This window comes from Geospiza fortis, unplaced genomic scaffold (assembly GCF_000277835.1).
Source record: "Geospiza fortis unplaced genomic scaffold, GeoFor_1.0 scaffold8, whole genome shotgun sequence".
NCBI classification, from domain to species: Eukaryota; Metazoa; Chordata; class Aves; order Passeriformes; family Thraupidae; genus Geospiza; species Geospiza fortis.
Window position 1 is genome coordinate 2,161,759 of NW_005054414.1, and position 21,052 is coordinate 2,182,810.

At 42.3% G+C, this 21,052-nt stretch overlaps 1 protein-coding gene across 1 annotated transcript in view; it reads right to left on the bottom strand.

Moving 5' to 3' along the window:
- The window catches only part of ITPR2 (inositol 1,4,5-trisphosphate receptor type 2), a 242,890-nt gene that overhangs the window by 51,286 nt on the left and 170,552 nt on the right, over window positions 1-21,052 (bottom strand). The window contains exons 42-44 of the mRNA XM_031061432.1: window positions 19,267-19,377; window positions 14,424-14,519; window positions 13,131-13,250 (exon numbers count right to left, since the gene is read on the bottom strand). Coding sequence (XP_030917292.1) covers window positions 13,131-13,250; window positions 14,424-14,519; window positions 19,267-19,377 — 327 coding nt within the window. The remainder of the gene's footprint in view (window positions 1-13,130; window positions 13,251-14,423; window positions 14,520-19,266; window positions 19,378-21,052) is intronic.

The following is a 21,052-nucleotide window of genomic DNA, read 5'->3' on the forward strand; positions in this document are numbered from 1 at the left end:
AAAGAGCACAAATAGCTCCTGTGCCTTGATACAATTTACATTTATAGTATTACTTCTAAGTGTTACAAACATCTAAAAAAAAATAGAAACAAAATTCTTGAAATAATTATTATGCTTGTTGCAATTCTCTCAGTTCTTCTGCCAGCTGCAAGGCAGCAGTGAGGCTGGCATGTGATGGGGCACAGGGGCACTCCTGGCAGGGAGAGGGCACTGGGTCAGGCAGCATCAGGACTGTGCTGGGGACTGGGGCTTGTTTTTGGGAGGGAGCTGGGTATGGACACGCCTGTCACACTGCACAGAGCCCTCTCTGCCCTTGCCTCACTCACCCTCTGGGGTGCCAGCCAGCCCCCTCGAGCCTGTCAGGGCAGGGAGGCCACTCCACAGGCCTGGAAGTGAATGGACAACAGCACTTGGGGGAAGTGAGGTGAGAGTGTTTGTGCCTGATGTCCAAGGTGTGACATCTGGGAGATGTGTTGTAAATTATCTTCACCCCTACCCTGTCAGTAACCACACACCTGCAGTGTGGGTTGCCAGCCCAAAGGCCAGTGGTCTTTCACCAGGGGAAATGGTGACAAAATGTAACTTGCAGCAACAGCAAAATAATGCTCAGATGAGTCTCACCTTGCTGTGCCAACAGGCTTGTGCAACTAGGGCTCATTTACAGACCTCTTCCTCTTCCTCAATCTCTTCCTCTTTAGTCCCCTTGGCTCCCTGAGCCAGGCAGTGTGAGATCTGGCACTCCCAAACCCCCTCACCAGGGATATCCCAGTCAGCTCACCAAATACTTCATTTTCTGTTTAGAGAGCAAGAAAGGATAAAAAAGCTGGCTGGGGACTGACAAGAAAACCCCCAAGGACTGAGAAAAAACAGCCAAGAGAAAGTCAAGGGAGTAGCAAACAGGATGGGTGACAGACAGAGGAGCATAGGAGACAGAAAGGGAGCTCTTCTTCCTTGGTGCGCCAGGACCTCACCACGTGCCAGCTCCCTGGCCAGGGCAAAGGAGAACATTCCAACTCCACCAGTAAACAAGGAGAGAAAAAAGCAGGGAAAAAGGAAATGTCATCTTAACCATAACTGAGCAGAAGTTTTTATTCCAAGTAGCTGTACTAAAAGCAATAACAACTCCTCAGCTCCCCATGTTCCAATCAAAACTGAATGGTGCTTTCTGCAATACACAGGGCAACTTCCTTTCCAGAAGTCATTACAGTTTTATAGAGCGGCACCTTTGCACTCTGCCACAAAGCAATCTGTTAACAAACATTAGGAACAGCAGGGATGGAGCTATGGGAGACTCTCAAATCAAGTATTCATTGATTTCATTTAGACAATTATACCGTGCAGAGCAACCAAAAGGGTTTAGAGTTAATCTTTCCCTGATGGCTTGTGGTACATGAGCAGGTCCCTGGGTGGTCCAGACGCTTTGGATTCTGTTGCTGGGTCTTCCACGGCCTCATGTAACCTTTGAGGCACCAACTCTCCTCCCCAGCCTCCACATGGGGCACACTACAAATTGTGGCTAATAGTGATCTACCTCACAGAGGAGAAATAAAACACCTCAATATTATCACATAAAAGAAACCACCACAGCTAAGTGAACTCTATCACTATTATGTTTGCAGCCCCCCATAGTAATTTCATTGCTATTTTTGTGGTGGTTTTGCTGTTCTTTTTTACCCTGATGAAAACCAGCAGAAGACAAAACGAGTTGTTAATATTTCAATGAACTTTACTTCCACTTGCCTCCTTTTTAATTTCTTTTGCAGGCAAAGCTGAGTTCCAAAAACATGAAGTGCACACATGTGTGGGGAAGTTCAGGTCAGCCAAAATGCTCTGCAACCAAACAAAATTAATTTGAGGTGGGTGGATGTGAAACATCTCCACAGGCTACGTGGAAACTGTCACAGGCAGCTGTGCCTGATTGAGTCAAACCACCCCAATGCATACACGTGGATTTTGGTGTACTCTGGCCATACCAGACAGCAGTGGACATAGGATGTGGACAGCAGTATCCAATCCAGAATATTACAACAGGAGGACACAACTACATTCAGAGATTGCCTCTCGTGTTTACTGTAAGCAAAATTTTGCAAATTTGCAAATACAGGATAGAAGGAAATCTGATGATGGAAGTGTCAGACATGATTTAGAGAGGTAATGAGAAAGTTCAGTGGAAAAGAATGAAAAGGAGAGCAGAGTTTCTGCATTCAGTCTTCTTCAGAGCAAAGAAGATCCCAGCCACATGCTACTCCATAAAAGGCAGACAAAACCACTGGCACCGATGTTGTATAGACACAGTCTGGGAAAGGCCCAAACCAGCAGTATATAGATCCCAAATCTGCACAGCAAGAGAACCGGTCACCTCTAAAAGCCACCAACACTTTATATACATCCAAAATACATAAATACACCTGAGATAAGAGAGCTGGGAAAGGCACATTCTTTTCAGGAACTCTTAAAATCCTTTTGCTCCCAAGTCCTTCATTTTCTAATGTTTCTCTTCCCTGAAGAATGGGACTCTGCCGGCTGTCTTCTTCTGTCTACTATGTGGCTTCTCTAGAAAAGGCAGGCTAGCACAAACAAAAGGAGGAATTGCTGCTGACTCTTACTTTGGGGGCAATGTGGTGAGGGGAACCACAGCTTCACGTTCTTAAGAATGGACAGACTTCCTTCTGTGAGCCATAAGACCAGGAGATGTTGACTGGCACTCAACATCCCTTCCTCTGGCACCATGAGCAGAAAGCTCCTCGTGGGCTGATCCTTCCAGAATGGACTCATCCTCTTCTTCAGGATCTACCCACTCTTGTCTTCTCTCTTACATTTTCAGGATAGTGCCATGGTTTCTTTGGCACTCTGTGACCCCTTCAGCTGGATGCAATTCACCAGCCCAACCTGACATCATCATCAGCTCTGCCATAGGTAGGTGTGGTTTGGAAAACAGCCCTTGCAAAGGCCGGGATAAACCATCTCTCTGTCTTCAATGAGGCACATTGAAGGGGCTTAACTCCTCAGCTGCAGCCTGGAATCCTGGCTCAGACTCTGTGATTCAAGTTACATAGATGTCAAACCAAAAACCCTGCTCTTAGCCAGGCCTGTTCACATCCCACCTTCTCAACACACAGTTCCACAACACTCAGAAAAGCATAACTTGCTCATTCAGAGTCAAAAACATGCTCGTTCAGTCAAACAGACTGAAGCAGCAAGCAAACAGCTGAAGCTGAAACCTGTTGAATTCCCAGCAGACATGGATTTCCTACTATCTGCTGGGCCTGATTGTGCATTGTAGGGTACAAAACAGGGCAGTGTACAAGTGTGGAGATGGACAGGAACTGAGAGATGACTCCTCTCAAACAATTATAATGGTGAGATTTTCCAACATTTTCAACCATGCTGTTGAATCTCTGCCTCCCCCTCCAATCAGCAGAGCAAAACATCCCTAAAAAATAAAACTAGGAGCATAGACTAGCAAGAAGAGAATGCAAAATGATGAGTTATTCATTCCAAGTCTGTATTATGGCTATTGTCCTCAGGAGAGCACTTTCACCTGGCACCTATGAAATAGGAGTTCTTGGTAGGAGTAAAAATTTAATCTCTCTCCTTATCAGATATTCACAAATAATGCTGTTTTACCCAACCAACTTAAATGGTGTTCTGCAGACCCAAAGACAGAAAAAGCTGGAAAGATTTTTCAAATGAAGTTCATTTAAGGTTACCACAGACCATCATTTGTGAAACAAACTCTGAAAATCCTTGCCCATAGAAAAAGGCAGAGAAAAAGCTTCTTTAACCCCAGGTTGATTAGATGCTTATCTGTGTGCAAGTCTGAAGGTGATCATAAGTAACTGATCACCTCACTTTTGGTGTAGAAAAGCATAATCAGCTGTTAAAACTAAATTTCACAGCTGGACACTTTTATTCAGTATCTCATAAAGCTGCCTCAGAGAAAGTGCAAGGTGAACCTCATTTTCACTTTTCTGCACTGTGTTAAACGAATGAAATACAGAGGATGGCAACTGAGCTCTGCTGATTTGTAGATTACAAATTCAGATCTTGTCTGAAAAACTCTATAGTGACTGAGATAGCTAATTAAATTGTGACATCAGAGGAGATGAGAGTTAAAACGGAGCAACTGTGAGGAACAGACATATTTTGACATTCTGTTTAATGCTCTTTATTTTTGTTAACCTGTAATTACTTCAATGACTACTGAACATAAAAAAGTATGTCTTTGTTAGAGAAGATGCCCCCCCTTGATTTTAATTAATGTGTAGGATTTCACAATGCAGATATCTGAGGCCGATTAGAACTGCTCTGATACTATTAAGTGAGACCAGATTTCACTCCCATGCTATTTCCAAGGTTACCTCACTTCCCCTCAAACCAAACCCCAGCTTAGGGTAAAATGTTTTAGTTGGGCTGTACTTAGAAGAAAAAGGTGCACCTTGGTTCACTTGAAGGTTACCTCTAATGGAAAAGCTCCAGCTCTGTCTCCAGTGCAAGAACTCAATACTTTGTGTAAATCAACTTCCTTGATGAGGGGAGTTTGCAGCAATTTGAACAAAATAGCTACATTACATACATTTCTGAGCCAGTGAAATGTGCACACAGCACTCAGGGCTGGCTGAGTCTGCAGTGTGCTTTGAAGGGTGGCTTTGGAAAGATGGCACTTTGTGGTCCCACATTTATTGCCTCTCAACAGCTTCTGGATTGAGTTTACTCCGTTTCCAAGGAAAATTATGCTTAATTCTACATAATGCTTCTCCAAGCAATTTCAATCTAAAAGTTTAAAGTCAACCTCCTTGTGACCCCTATATCATCATCTTAAAGCATGACAAACATGAGCAGGCAGCTCCAGGGTAAGAGTATGGTTTGAGGGCAAAAGGGCAAGTTCTCTACCAGAAATAAATCAGAATTGCTTGCCTCCTTTGAGTGGAGGCATTCCCATGTAGACCAGCTGTGGACACAGCTAAATGAAGAGCCATTCTACAAGTGGGAAGAGAAGGAACTGCCTCACGGGCGACAGAGAACCAAAGGAGGACTGAAGTCCCTCTGTCCACCCCATGCTGCTTCAGACAGCAATAAAAAGGTAGCGTGGTTATTGCTAGGACAGGACTGCAAACAGAGCCTGAGAGCAGAGAATGTCTTGAACAGTATTTCATTGTCCCACAGCCAATTTTCAGAGTAAAACCACAGACTAATGTGAAGATTTCACAATGCAGACATTTGACAAAGAAAGGATATTTCTTCTGGTGTAACGTTTGGGCCCCGACACCAATTCAACATATTTCCCAATGACAAAAAATCTTGTAAACCACAAAACACAAGGATTACAGAAGTTAAAGATAGAAGAAGAAACCCACAAAGCAGAAATATTAAGGCCACCTGTGCACTAGTGAAATGCACAGTTGCCACAGTCAAACAGGATATATCCCTCATTAACATTACATACAATAAATCACACACATATGTAGAATAGACACTTCATCTTATTCTAGAGAAGTGGAAGCATAAAAATTAAAATAAGCTAAATCTTTTGTGGCCAGTCTATGGTAAAAAGCTCTAGCTTGAATCCTAGCAGCTCTTAGCAGCCTAAGTCAACACAACACCAGATGGAAAACAGAGGTTCCCATGTAGATCCCTATCAAAGCCAGGACAGGATTCTGAGGTGAATGCTTCCAAGGAGAAGGGGAGAAAAAAAAACCATCAAAGGACAAGTTGCCAAGGTTATAACCTGAGACCTAACATCAGCCAGAGAGGTTCATTTAACCTTTCAGGTGCTCATTAGTGTCAAGCCCTCGTGGCAGCCTCCATGCTGTCTCTCCATCCTGCAGCTGGCTGAACGTGGAGTTATATCCCATCCTAATGAGCCACAAGGAGGGTGATGTGCGTCACTGGCTTCTGTTTCAATCTTGGCAATCTCAGTGCAAAAGCCTTGCAACATCTTCTGATTCTCCTGACATTTAATTAGCTGGTGTCATTTTGATGCCATAGCCTGTCTCATCAGGATGATAACTACAAAACAACATGTGGAGCATAAAAGTTCCATGAAAAGTTTCAGGTCTGGCAGCCAAGCTTACGAGTCCCCTGACAGTCACGGTTCCTGGGACTGGTTCCCATTAGCTCTTTATTTTGGCACTGCTATCAGCGAGAGCTTCTCTGTTAAGGACAGAGAAACAAAAAAACACCAAAAATCTGCAAAGCTCAGCGTAGCCTTGCAAAAAATGACATCCTTTAGCTTGAAAAATTTTACCTGCCCTGCAGAAAGAGAGCATCCTCATTGCACAAACTCACACCTATTCATCCTGAAGGACAGGTTTAGCCTACAGTATAGAGTCCATCATCTTCTGGCCTCAAAAGGCAGTCCTATTTATTTAATTGTGTACAAAGTTTTTCTCCATTTGTCATCTGGTACTTGGGAGGACAATCTCCAACAACACCTGCCAACTGCTTCTTGTCCACATCAGCCTCAAAATTTGACAATGGTCATTGCTACACAAAATGTGAGCCTTCTACATTTGCACTCAGTATAACCAGCAGTCTTTTCTCCAAAGTCCTAGTCTCATACGTGAAAACTTTTTTTTTTTTGAGAGTGTACCAGTTAGAGATGTGGAAAAACTCAAATGAACCAAGACATTTCCTTCACAAAACAGAAGCAACTGAAAATCTTTTGTCATCAGAACCTAGGCACAAGCTAATGTTTTGTAAAGACAGACATGCAACAACCTGAGGCAGAGGATGAGCAGAAAGAACTCCACAAGCTTAAAAAATTTACTGAACCAGTGTGGTCCCCAAACCTCAGCTTATCTGGAGGATCCTTGCCTGAGCTCAAAGCTGCTTCCCAATTGGATGAGCTTATCTTTTAAAGCAAAATGCTCTGGGAACTCACAGCTCCCACAGGGACAGGGAGTCTTTCTTTTAGGCAAATGTTATGGCCCAGTAATGGCAACACCACTATCAAGGGTGAAGGTGTTCTTGCAAGACTTTTCCACTTGTCTTCTGTTCATCTTCTTTCCATGGAATAATCATGATGTCACAATTTCAGCCAGTTCATGCCCACTGCAGACTACTGGGCTGTAACAGGTCCCACCAGTTCCCTATCCTAAAAGCATTTCAGGTGCTTTGCTGTGTCTTAGAGAAGGTGCCTGTCAATGCACATTACTGAGCACCTAATTCCTGCCTTCCTCATTAACATTTCTTTTTAAAAAGTCAAATTTTACCCTGAATTTACGCCTGACCACAATCACATTTCATGCAGGACAGTGTTTGGTTCAGAAAGCTTTGGAGGAGTCACATGCAGTGATCCTATTCCACATTTAAAGGCCCACATTTACAGTGTTACTTCTTGTTTTCTCACACATTAAACCATGGAAGATCTGCACCCATTATAAGCAAGGTCTTGGCATGGAATCCCTTCACCTGGCTTGAATTATATTCAGGTCAAGACAAAAGAATGAGTACAAGAATCCACATCTACCTTTTAGTGTAAGTTTTAATAATTGTCTTTTATACATGCACACACATACTCAAGGGAAAAAGAAGGATGAAGGTCTAAGTGAATCTGTCTAAAAGTTAAAATACAGCAAGGTGGAGGAAATCCAGGAACTGCTCCAAAGTACAACACCAAAAATAATCACTCACAAAAAAATCCTTAAGCCCTGCAATACCTCCCTCACACACACAAGTATATTTGCACCCATTACGTTATAAAAGCTCTTCTTGCCTCAGCAATCCATAATAGTAGCAGCATGGAAAAGTTTATTTGAAAAACACACGTTAGCATGTCTCTAAAAAACTTCTGAAGTACTAATGTGCTCAGTGATTATGCACTACCCAATAAATGCCAACTTTCCACGTTAGCAAAGTGGCTGGGAGAGAGTGAGCTTAGGAGGGAAGCCAACGTGGCAGTCAGAGCAAAGCACTGGGGATCAAACCACCAGACTTCCTTCCCATGACAGCTCTGACTGGCTGTCTGTGCCTGCTTCTGCCTTGGTGCCTTTATCTGTAACACCAGGTAGCACCTCCTACTTAAAAAGGGGCAAATAAAATTAATGAGAGCTTTTTACTGCTCCAAAATCTTGTAAAAAGTAAGATTAATTCTTTAAAAATTTCTGAAACAATTATTATTGTCATTTCTTTGTTCTGCTGGAGCATGTGAAGAGTCCCACAACCATGCAGCTGCAGGCACAGTACTGATGTGGAAAGTAAAGGTGGTCCCAGTCCTGGGTGTACTCAGGTCTGATGAAAGCTACAGAAACACAGACTACAGAGAAAGCCACAGAAACAAAAAGCTTTGTGCTTCTTAGAATTTTTCCTATTTGGATAGCTAATTTTTTTAAACTGTCTTTATTTTATCCTTAATGAATGTATCATATCCGAGTCTCATTATCAAACCTCTCCTATTTCAAATGTTAAAAATAGCAACTTTTAAAAAATAGCTGGTAGTGTATGCCTACTCCCAAACTATAAATCCATACCATCAATTATTGCCATTTTAATTGCCCAGTTAGCAAATATCCTTCATCTGTCTACACTATTAAGCAATGAAGTAAACATGGCAGTAAGACATTAGTTTGATAATGCTTGCCAAGTTTGATGAAAAAAATCTTGATTCTGTTATTAATATACTAACAAATATATAAGGCTGAGTGATTTATTTTGCTCAGCCCACTTAAAATTAGCACCAGAGAGGAAGATGTGTGTCCTTAGCAGTACCTGCAGTGAGAAGCTTACACTTCACATCAGATTTTTCCTTGGTTTGTTTTAAGAACTTATAAATGGAAAGACACTTCAAACTGTGTTAGTCTATCAGAAGATAACCTGGTTCACATTTGTCTTCACTGCACTGATATCAGACAGTGATAATTCTAACCTTATGGGGTGAGGAAATATTTTTCATTAAGTCTTGGTGGCACCAGATAATTGTATAAATATGAGTAGTTTACTTGGTTGGGATTTAAAGAATATTGTAGCTTAATCTCATTGAAAAAAACAACCAACCAACCAAACAAATAACCTTCTATTTACCTGGAAGTGACAGAGGTATCGTGGAGTTCCAAGTCTTGTGCTCCCTCTCCAACAGGGCATTTAAGCAGAAACTTAAATTTGAGAAAATTCTTCTAGCCTAAGAGCACAGAACGTGCATCAGGAAAGGGGTGACAGGCTGTGTCAGGAGCCCCCCACTCCTGCCACAGCCTTGGGAACCAGGCAGAGGAGTTTATAAGGCATTGGAAATCTGAAAGTTTTGTTACAGTTTGCTCCCTTACTCCTTCCCCACTCACATCCTCCCAGATCAAGGACATCTCTCCACAGCTCTGCAGGCAGATGAAAGTGCACTCTTGCCATACTGCAAGCTAACAAGAAGCTATGTCAACTTATTTCACTTATTCTCAACTTATTCTTGTGACCCTCATGTGACCTGCTGAAAGGTACAGTGGATTAGCTTGGGCTCAATGCCTGATTTAGACAGTTTGCATGAGCTGAAAAACACAAATACTCCGAAGTATTTTCTGTTAGCAGAAGTGTACACACACACACACATGTATATATATAGACATGTGTATATATATATGTATATATGCATGCAGACTACAGGAGCCTCTAGTTATAAGCACTGCCTTATCTTGCCTCACAGCATATCAAAGGGATCATGAACCTCATGGAAACACTGCCAGTGAAGTACTGGATTTTAGTTTACAAACTTCTGAAGTACTTTGTTATGACTAACAGGCAGCCAGCTCAAGCAGTCATCTGAAAAGCCAGAGGATTTCTTTAGCTTTTTCTAAATTTTTTCTTTGTGTAACCATTTAAAAACTTGATTCTCCTACACTAATGCTCCTACAGATAAGGACAAGAATGAAACTTTTTTTTGTGCTTCTGTGTCAAAAGCTTTGGTAATTTCCTACGGGGACATCACATCAAGATGAAGTCTCTTCGAGGACAGCCTTACTAACTTTGCAAAATAAGGTGTGACCAGCTCTAACACAATCTCTTAAGAGAACAGCAGGAGAAATACCATTCCTATTGACTGAGGCTGGAAGAGAAGTGGTACAAGAGGTGATGGTCCTGTCCATAACACACCTCTGGCACTCACCTGAGACTACTGCAAGGAAATAGCAAGGTCAAGGCTTGGCTCTGAGCATGACATTTGAACCAGAGAAAGAAAACAGAATCTCCTCCATGGATTGCCAAGACAATTGTCAGCCCTTTCTACCTACCAATAGCAGGCTTATTTTTCCAGGATGTGACCTAAAGCACCAGCTCATGTCACTGCTCCACAAGCAGCTGTAAAGGAGCTAGGTCTGGAAGGAGCCCCAAAACCAGGCTGCAGCTCAGGGCAGCTCCTCATGGACAGCTCAGTTCTGCTTTCTCCCCGTGGCCCTCCCTTGTCCCCTCTGCTCAAGGAGGAGCAGGAAAAGAGAGGAGCAGCAGTGCCCAGACAGCCTGGGGGCAGTGCAGGGGAAGCAGCAGAGCCATGGCACGTTGCACACCAGAGGAAGATGCAGAAATAAGATATAAAGGGCCACAGAGGATGTGTGATCGCTGGCATGACACAACTGCTGTACCCACACACCTCTGTGTGGGCACCATGTGCAGGGACACATTTAGGGCAGGGGCTGGGAGGCTGTAAGGAAGATTTACTGACAGAAATCTCAGCCTTGCTTGTGACACATACAACTTTCTGTGCTCTGTGGGTCAAACATTTACCAGCATGCCTCTTGCTTCTGGTAAAATCAACCACAGGAAGGGCAAGGAAGGATGTAGTGGTGGCAAAATGCAGAACCCAGCTTTGCCCTGAAGAGTGCAACGACAAAAACTGAAAGTCAGAGCTCCCCAAAATAAACTGTCTGTGTTTGAGGGCTGGAACAGCAAAAAGGGGAACTCTGAGTCTTGATTCTGCTATTACAGAGGGACCCAAAAGCTGCAACTGGAGCAAGTGGTCACCAGGAAGTGTAAGGAAAGTGACTGAAGAGCCACAGTGGTTGTAGGAAAAAGGTAAGTCCGATGAAGTGCCACAGCAAAGAAATATTATGTAAATCAGGTCAGCTAAGCCAAGCAGAAGGCCCAGGCACCAAAAAGCCACTCTGACAACAAAGCAGAGGGTGTTTGGAGACTGAAGCCAGCAAAGGAACCCAGCAACAATGGCCTTACTGAGGAGGGTCCATGCTCATATCCTGCCCATCCCAGGGCAAGCAAAAAGAGCACACATGGAAAGAGTTTGGGGTCACAGATTAGCAGCTCTGTGCCAAGAATTGTAGCATTTCATTAGCAGAGGACACAGAAAGGCTCCAAATTGCCTGTCCTTGCACTGCTTTGTTTTGATATGGGGCTTGACATGGGTGCAAATCTATTGTAAACACACGTACTATGTTACAGAAATGCAAGAAAAACAAAACAGTCATTTTTTTTTTTTTGTAAAAAAGATGGATATTTTTACAGCATACACAGCCAATCATGACATTTAATTTTACAGAACAGGAAGGAGCTCAGTAAGCTGCTGTAAAAATATCCACCCTTATGCAACCAAAATGCCAGCTATGGATCAGGAATAGCTGTGGAGTGGCACCATGGACCTCTCCAGCACTGCAGATATGAGCCCAGGGACAGAGCTTAACCTACACCTCAGCCAGCTGGTGTCCCCCTGGCAGTGACCTCTTGTGTAAAATGACCCCAGGAGTCACTTCATATATAGCTTTAGGCCCATATTCCCCTCCCCCCAAACCATATTTTCCATGTCACAGACCCTGTTAAGTAATTTAACACAAACTGTAGGCAGAAGACAGAAAATACCAACATTTCAATTTGGCAGGCATTTAAATTTTCTTTATAAGCATTCAGACAAGGAGTAAATTCAGATAAGGTAAGGAACTGCAGATGCATCCTAAAAATACTGTCATCTCTGATGGGTATCTTAAGTACAGCCCCACACAGAGCACAAGAGTAGAACATGGTCAACCGCACCACCAACCAACATAATAACAATACTTACTTATTTAAATTATATGTGAGCACAACAGCATAACTCAGGAACTGTTTTTCTGCATTTCTTGCTTGAAAGAAACATTGCATAACACTACTGTAACTATAGATTGTTTTCTTTTCTTTTTTGTCCACCAAGTATTCAATTCCTACAACACTTAATAAACATAAGGAATGAGGAGCACTCCCTATCCCCATCTGTTTATTTCTTCTTAGGGAAAAACATTTTTTTAAATTTGGCACTTATATGAAATACCAAATGCTGTAATTTATGATATAACCAAGAAGTTCATGGTCCTTATTCTTTCAATTACAAAAAACTTTTCAATACTCTGAACATAATTGAAAGATAAAATATTTTTGACACCAGCTACTCTGAAGAATAAACAGCCCATTAAATAACAACCTCCAGTGTACATTCTACCTTTACCAGTAGAGAAGTAAAAGTGATCAGAAAAAGCCTGAGGGCACTACAGCATAATTTGAAAGGAGAAAGCAGTGAAAAGGCCCAATTATTGGTAAAGTAATATTTCTAAAATAATAGGAATCTTCTGAAATCAAGTTTAGTTGCTATCACAGCTGAAGGCACTATTTAAAATACACCAGTAATGGTAACACAATTTATGATTTGATTGATATAAATGATCTGTTAATGTTTGATTGATATAAATGATCTGTTAATGGCTCTCAAGGTTGCTTCTCAAGACTGAGGGATTCCTTACTACAAGAGACTCTTGGTAAGTGGTTAAGAGCATGCTAAACTCTGAATTCTTGATGGCTAAATGACATAATGGATTGATCATGTGCAGATAAACCTTCAGCCAAACTGCTGGGAAAAGCTGGGACTAAGAATGGATCCAGCTGCACCTAAACTCCCATCTGAGGAGTTTAGAATCCAAGGGGATCCTTCCTTAATATCATGACTCAACAGGAGGGTCTCCCTGACAGTGTGGGCTGAGCCTGTCCTGTATGCAGCAAACAATCAAGTGTGCCTTGCCATTGAACCTGGTTAACCCACGGCCACACCTTTGGCTTTTATCAATACACACATTGTTACTTCTCTCCTACCCCTGAGGTGCATGACTCCACCTGTGACAATGTGGAGTCTAACCATGTAATGCTTTTCTAGAAGCTGTCACAAAACAAATAAGACGTACCTGATGTGCCAAAATATAGATATTATGGCCAACATCTTTTGGGGAGATGCCATCATCTCCATTCTCGTCCTCGTGGTCACATTCTAGACCTTGGTTGTAGGCATTCTTCATCACATCCACCTGCAACACAAACCCAGCCAGGGAGAGATAAAATAAATGTGGTTCTTGGGGAAATAAATACACTGTGTTTGAACACAGCCACTTTGCTCAGCTCCAGCCTGCATGGGTGCCTGCAGCTCTGCAAAAAGAGTGAGCAGCACTCACTCACTTCACTGAGAAGCACTTTCTGAATAAAGACAAAGCTTGAAGGATTTATGAAGCTCCAAACCACTATATTTTTCATCAGCAATCATGAGAAAAGAAGAGGAATGATGAGCTTTTGTGAGCAGGTATTTTCACAAATGCTTGTCTAGATATGGCAGGCACTGTTGTGTAGCACTTAGGAGTGCAGCCATGATCTTCTGGCCAGAGCAGGCAGCAACACAATTTCACAGGAAAAACCACACCTAAACCAAAAAGGAAAGGAAGATCTGGGCAGGGATCTGCTGGGGAAATTTCAAATATTCAAAAGCCTCTTAGAGGACCACCATAAAGTTCTCCACACAAGGCCTGATGCTGCAGTTGTACCCTAGGGATGGCCTCATCCTGCTGAGATGCCACCTCAGTGGTGATTCCCTGAAACCAGCAGGCACTGGGCTCTGCCTAAGGGGCAGGGACAATGTCCCCAGATTCTTCCCCAGAATCCCTCGAGAACTCCCAGATCTCTCAGTCTCTGTTGTTACACAGTCAAATGGTATTGGAAATTACTCCCCCAGATTTCCAACTCATTTAAAGTTCCTGGAGACCTCCATAAACATCAGTATTGTTCCAAAACACAGCAACAACTGCTTGGAACTCTCTTTGTTCATGAGACATGAATAAATAACATACATGTATATTAATATATGTCCACACACACATTTCTGTTAGCACTGCTTCACAAGCTGTACAAGCTTAATTTGCCAGCCCCTGACAAACTGCACTTGAAGACAGTCTACCAGAATATGATAATTTAGTTAGGAAACAATTAAAGAAAAGTGCTTGGAATGGATACAAATAATGAAGTCGTAAAGACTGAAATCATGCATGCTTGATCCTTTTAAAGTAATTTTGTGAATTAGTACTATCCTGATACACTGTGCCACCATACGCTGCCAACACTTCTCAGCTTAGATACAGATCATTTTTAAAATGTTTTAATGACAGATTTTTTTTTCAGCCAAAAGATTTATGAATATTCACAAGTTTTCTCACCAGTTCTCTTGGTCTCATGTTGAAAAGGATTCTTTCCGCATTCTCACTGTCTTGCCTGCTTTCCATAATAGCCAGCAAAAGCTTGGAGGCATTATTCTGGAGATACAAAACCAAATTAATGCAAATTTTAAATCTCTTTCATGGATTAATGACCCTTGCATTTGTTTTAATTGAGATTATGAGGACCACTTTTTAGTGGATAAGATTTTCAACCACTTGCATCTTTTATTTTACTGACATATTTAATAGGTTTTTTTTAGTGTCAGCATACTGAAACACTAACTCTGCACGCTATATTGGAAGGAAAATTTTAAACACTGAAAAATATTTTACTTAAATACAGAGTGTTGCTGCAGACTGTGCATACAAAATTAAATTCCATTTCCTTTCCTTATTTCCCACCTAGCAATTTTTGCCTTGGCTTTCTGTTAAAACAAGACTCAACAGAGGTAATTACAAAACATATTACACAGAAGGTTTTATCATTCAGGCAGGTTTCCTTCCCCTTTGGTTTTTATGAAGTCCAACTGGTTATTATTTGAAAGGCTGCAAAATAACCTGTTTTCATGCACTCCTGAGATTTTGTTTCACTACTAAATATTCCTGGGGGAATATATAAAGACAACCTTTGCTTTGTCAGCTAGCTGCTTTTCCCCAAGACTCAGAATTACACAGCATGAGCTTTAGCTGCAGTAGCCCAGTGGTGCCTCAGAGACCTGCCTGTCTCCCAGTTAAATCAGCTGTGGTGAAGTGGAGAGCAAGAATAGTTCTGGAGCTTTCGCTGCTTTCTGGCAGAGCAGGATTGCCTTGGCTGACCTGTCACAGCATCCCCATCATTCTCTGTTTCAGACTGAGCTGTTGGAACACTTGGAAGCAGGAGACAGTCCCCAGGGAAGAGGTAGGGGCCAGGAAAATTGCCAACCCACCCTACAGCCTCATTCTCAGCTGCTTATTGCCATTATCAACAATTACAGCTGAAACTTCTCCAGTGAGGGTATGCCTCAGACAATTGGCATGGGCAGTTTCAGAGGAAAACGGTTCAGCTGCTTTTGGGACTGGGGCAAAAAGAAAGATGTTATTCCCTATATGTTTAAGCAACTTGTGTTTTAAGCAGCCTCTGTATCCCCAAGTTTTGATAATAGGCCTAAAAATATGGAGCACTAGAGGCCAATAGAACAATCACACAAGTTGTAGTCTCCTAGTCAAATTTGTCCAACTCAGAAGCATTTAGTCAATTAAAATCTGAGTACTATAGAGCACAAACACACTCATTTCACAGCTAAAAGCCCACCGGCTTGGTGAGCACAGAATCACAAAACTGTGCAGGGTGGATCATAAAACCATACACTAAAAGCTGTCCTCTGGACTAAGATTCCAGCAGTCCAGCCCCTGCTTAAAGCAGCTTGCTCAGGGCTGTGTTAGGCTGAGGATTAAACACCTCTGACTGGAGGACTGAAGGTAAATGGAAGGAGAGTAGATTAGAAGAGTTGTATGTAACTGGGGAATTAAAAACTTCTGTGAGAAGAGACTGGGAGTGAGATAGAAGCCAGGAGACAGGAGCTTGGGCTTGCCAACACAGAACTGAGATAAGGACAAAGAAAAAGAGATGGAAAGAAAAGACCTAACTGGGACTGGCTCAAGGAGAATAGCACTCCATATGAGTTTTGCCATGTCCCTTTCCTTTTGCTCATAAATCAAATCAGGAGCATCCATGGGAAAGGTCTAATCAGACTCTTTACCTTGTGACCAACACTGCAGAAGTTGAATGTGCACAGTGAATGAGAACAGGGGAAGGGAGAGGACAGTATTTTGCTGAGGATTCCTGACAGGATGCTGCTCTGAAAAGCAGGATGCTTCCTCTTCTGCTGCAGATTTCCCTTACAGTGGTGGCCAAGGCAGTAGTGGTAGCACTGGTAGGATCTCGAACTGAGGAGGAGGGAAGGGGCCATGCCAGGTTCCCAGGTAGCTTGGTAAGGAAAGGGAGGAAACAGGAGGAAGGCATCAGTCCACTCACTCATGGCTGAGGAGGACTTTGAAGCTCTTTGCCAGTGCAGACAACCCTGGGGATAGACAGAAGCCTGCTGCAGCTTCCAGGAGGCTGGGAAAGATAGAGGATAGGTAGGATTTTGTGTCATCAACAGCCAGCTTCTTGCTACTGACTCAGCAGAAGTGCCTTGCCATGGCATAGAATTGCAGCAGGCATTTGTGATGGTTATTTGGCTACTTATTCCTCACTTTCTGCATATTTGGAGAGCCTAGGATCTAATCCCAAACATCAAGGAGGAAAAGACATCCATGACTTGGAAAACACAGCACAAAGTTCATAACACATAAATACAGTGAAAAATCAGTTTCCAGGTGCTAAAAAACAGTGCAGCTCAAAGCACTTCTACTCTTCATTTCACCTCTACCTGGGCTCCCATCTCATATTCTGATAAAAATTTTGGAAAAACAAATTAATGAGTGAAGCAACTAGATACAGCTATGAAGGGAAAAAAAGAAGACACTTGTCTTAGACTCTCTGTACTCTTAGACTGACAATGTCTCTTCATCCTGTCACTCAATATCTGTGGCAGATATTGAGCTCTTACTTTGTGCCAGGGCTTACACACTGGTCAGTAAGGAAGGCCAGGGGGTCACACTTGAAATAAAATGAAGTAGAATTGAACACTGGCCATCTCTGCACTCAGTAAACACTGTCTGTTCTGCTCACTAAATGATTCAGGAGTCCACTGGAAAATATAATCCATGAAGATGTAATTAAATGCCGCATCAAAAGTAAGTGCAAAGCAAGCTAAACTAAGATGGCATGGGATAATAGAACTCTGCACTGCCTTTCCTGTGGTTGGAGGGTGTAAGTTCAACATATAATGCTCCCTGAAAACAGTGTCTGAGTTTGTTAGTAAGTGTAAATGTATAGGCCTGCATACTTTGAATTCTTTATTTTCAGTGCAAAATTTATGTATTTGCAACTTCAAAGTCGCCTATGAACACTGACAGTTAAACATTACTTGGTAAACTCATTGCTTTATTACTTCAATGTGTTGCCACTCAAAATCAAAAACGGCAGCTTCTCAATTTGGATCCAATTCCTGAGATCACATCTTGCAACGTATCCAGATCCAGTACAAGAGTGATATGGACATAATGGAACGGGTCTAGCAAAAAGCCATAAAAATCATGAAGGGAGTGGAGCATTTTTCATATAAGAAGCCACTGAAAGTTGTCACTGCTCAGTCTGGAGTACAGATGGCTTAGATGGATCTTATCGATGTGTATAAATACTTGGTGGGAGAACATGCAGAAAAGGCTGCCAGACCCCTCTCAGAAGTGTCCAGTGAGAGAGCAAGAGACAAAATAAAACACCCATGAAATTCTTTCTAAGCACCAGAAAACACTTTCATATTGTGAGAGGGATCAGACAGTGGGATAGGCTGCCCAAAATGGTTGTGGATCTCCAGCTGTGGAGATATGCAGCTGCACGTGATCCTGAGATACCTCTAGCTGATCCTGCTTGAGCAGAGGGCTTGGACAAGATGACCTCAAGACATCCCTACTAAAGCAAATGACGCTGTGATTCTGCAAAATCTGAATCATTTCCACAGTCTGAACCTCTGCTATATTCACCGCAATTTTTGCTAATTGAGTGAGTCTGAGCACAGCCAGCCTCCTGTGAGCAGGATCACACTGGTCCTTGCAGAGGTGTCTCTAAGCTCTGTGTTTGCTCACTACACAGAACAGATGTTCTACAAGCATGTGCTAGCCTCATGGCAATGGCAAATCAAAATGGCACTGGAGTGAATGCAGATACATCTTTACAGAGACTGAAGTTTGGACTTCAAAAGAACTGTCTGCATGTTCAAAGTTAAATGTCTGCCTAAGTGTTTTGCTAGAAGGGGGCCTGAATTACATTGCCATTCAAAAAAGTAATTACAGTTATTAAAATCATATGTAAGGCACTGCTGATTCAATGTTTCATTGTACATGATATATAGCTATATTAATTATTTTATTAGACATGTATAACATTGCCAATATGATGCAATGCAGCTACCACAAAGTATTTGCTGGTTTGGGGAGGAAACAGACCATCTGCAATGGAAATACTTAATTTGGGAGGCAAGAAAAGGCAATAACCCAGGGCTCCTCCTGGACAGATTCTACCCTGCTTGGCAGACAGCGCAGCTGCAGAGCTCCCCTCTGCATGCACTGGCACACAGACAGGAGAAACTTATCTGCCAGCCTGTCCAACCCTCCCCAGAATACAGAACAAAATTACAGTACAAGCCCTCCCTCTCTAGACTTTGCCCTCACACTCTACACTTTGTGTTTCCCCTCAGAGGACACTGAGAAGGGAAATAAGGTACAATTTACTTGAACCTTGTTTTCAACTTTATTTGACATTGCAGGTCACCTGATGTATTGTTCTTTTGCACAGCATTTCCTTCTCAAATAATTTTTAGGAGTTTGGTATTTAGAGAGCATGGCTGACTTGCTGCATGCCTGTACAGTGTGGCTGTTTATCAATCTTGAGAGATTTTACATCCACAATACAGACTTCTCATGCTAGCTGTGTCATGCCTGATTGAGAGGATTTTTTTTTTTTTTTAAAGTTGAGACATAGTCCCAAACATAGCAGTGGGTCAAAAGGCCTGTGGCAGAGGGCTTGGTAAGGATTCAGAAGCTGAGATGAACTCATTTGCAAGATTTTTTTTTTTCAAAGGCTTCTGAGGATACTGTGCTATGGTAAGATTAAGTAAATGTCAGGCTGCCTCGAGCTCTCCCATAGGTAAGTCTTCTGTTGCTGCCCAAATTCAAATAAACAAATTTCCATATACTGTACCTTGAGCTGAAGCACCAAGTCCATGCAGTATTTGCCAAGAGGGTTTATGTCATTCAGGATGAGAGCAATTATAATATCAATCCCATTAGACTCATGGGTGGCTATGCATGTCTGCAAAACAAGAGAAGAGAAGGGAATAGGGCAGGGGCAGAAGGGAGGGGAGGAGTGGGAAAAAGAGGGAGATGATACAGCCAGAGGGAGGAAGAGAATATGCACATCAGCAAATTTCCAAAAGAAGGACCCAGAACTTAAAACACCTTGCAAGAGCAATGAAACCTTCAGCCAAAGCAGAACAGCCTGAAAACACACCACAAGAAGTGCTGGGGGAGACTTGTGTGTACAGAACTAACCCAAACACTGCCAGTAGTGAAATACCCAACTGGAAAAAAGGTGGTGCCAGCTAAAATCTGCTCCCAGAGAATCCCGCAGGGCTTGGCACCATGCAGCACAAGTTGCAGACAGCAGCCCTCAGGAGCACTGCCAGATTCAGCTGAGCACATGCCAGCCTCAGACATGAAAGAGAAGCTTGACTGCAAGCACAACCAAATTTGCACGCTCAGATTCTTCATTTGCCCTCAGCAGCCAGCATTAATATTGCTGTTACAGTACAAAATGTTCATGAAAATCAAAGTTTTTTCCATGAACCTGGACATGTCCTGCAAAGAAGGTTGTTTCTGGATATGGAATTTAAAACTATATTTGTGACCAGTGGTACTTCCCAAATGCCTTTGCAGCTGGAGTTCTGGACCTTCTAGGCCTTGTGCATAACAGCCAGTTATACAAGAGCCTATGGCACTTTGTCCTCTGGCAGGTTTATGGGACAACAGGAAAGGAAAAGCTTTCCAGGAAGACAGAGAGAGGGGGAAAAATGAAAATGAGAGAGTGTGGAGCATCTGCCCATGAAATATATTGAATTAGACTAGCAGTTGGTGTAAACAAGTGCAACTCAAATCCTGAGTTACTTCCCAGCAGATAGGTCAAAGTAATAAAGTTTAATTCATCATTCCCTTCCATATCAGTGTTCCTCCAGTGCTTATCACATAACTTGGTTGGAGAACATGTTAACTTGTAACATTTTTTTAATCTCCAGTCCTGTAGCTATATTTTTACAGTTGTTTTTCCCATCCATAAGCGGTTTAAATATTACTGTTCAAAATTTAGTCCACTAAAGGACCTCTGTTTGTTTTTAAAATATTAAGTAAAGGCAGCTGATTACCAGCAATGGCAGTAATAGCACTTTACATTTCATTGGAGCACATTAATGAAGAAGCATTAATATTGTATGCATTTCTTCAGCTATTTCTAGCATAGAGAACAGATTGCTTCTGTCATTTGCTCACCACAATTTTCCCACTGCTAATCTATAGCAAAAATTCTGCAGTTTCATCCACTATGACAACTTTATTGCAACTTTAATTCTCTTCAGATCAAATATGGCAGCATGTAACCACATCCTTTACCTTTCTACACTTCTTCAGCATGGCACTAAAGAGACTTTTACCAAAAGTCACAGCTGTGTGACTTCCAAAGGCTGCAGTGAGGAAGGCACAGAAGATCAGAAGCATGGTCTTTAGTGTCATCCACTTCACTACTGACACCATAATTAAAGATGCTGCTAGGTGGTGCGGCAGGAGGGTAAGCTAAACTTTGTGGCAGTTATGTGAAATAAGGAAAGTAAGTGTTAGCAAGATGTATAAACACCAGCAAAGGCAAAATGTGTGAAAATGAAACACACTGAAACACAAACAGTCTCTGTTTGCAATGCACTTCTAAAACTGTGACTCTA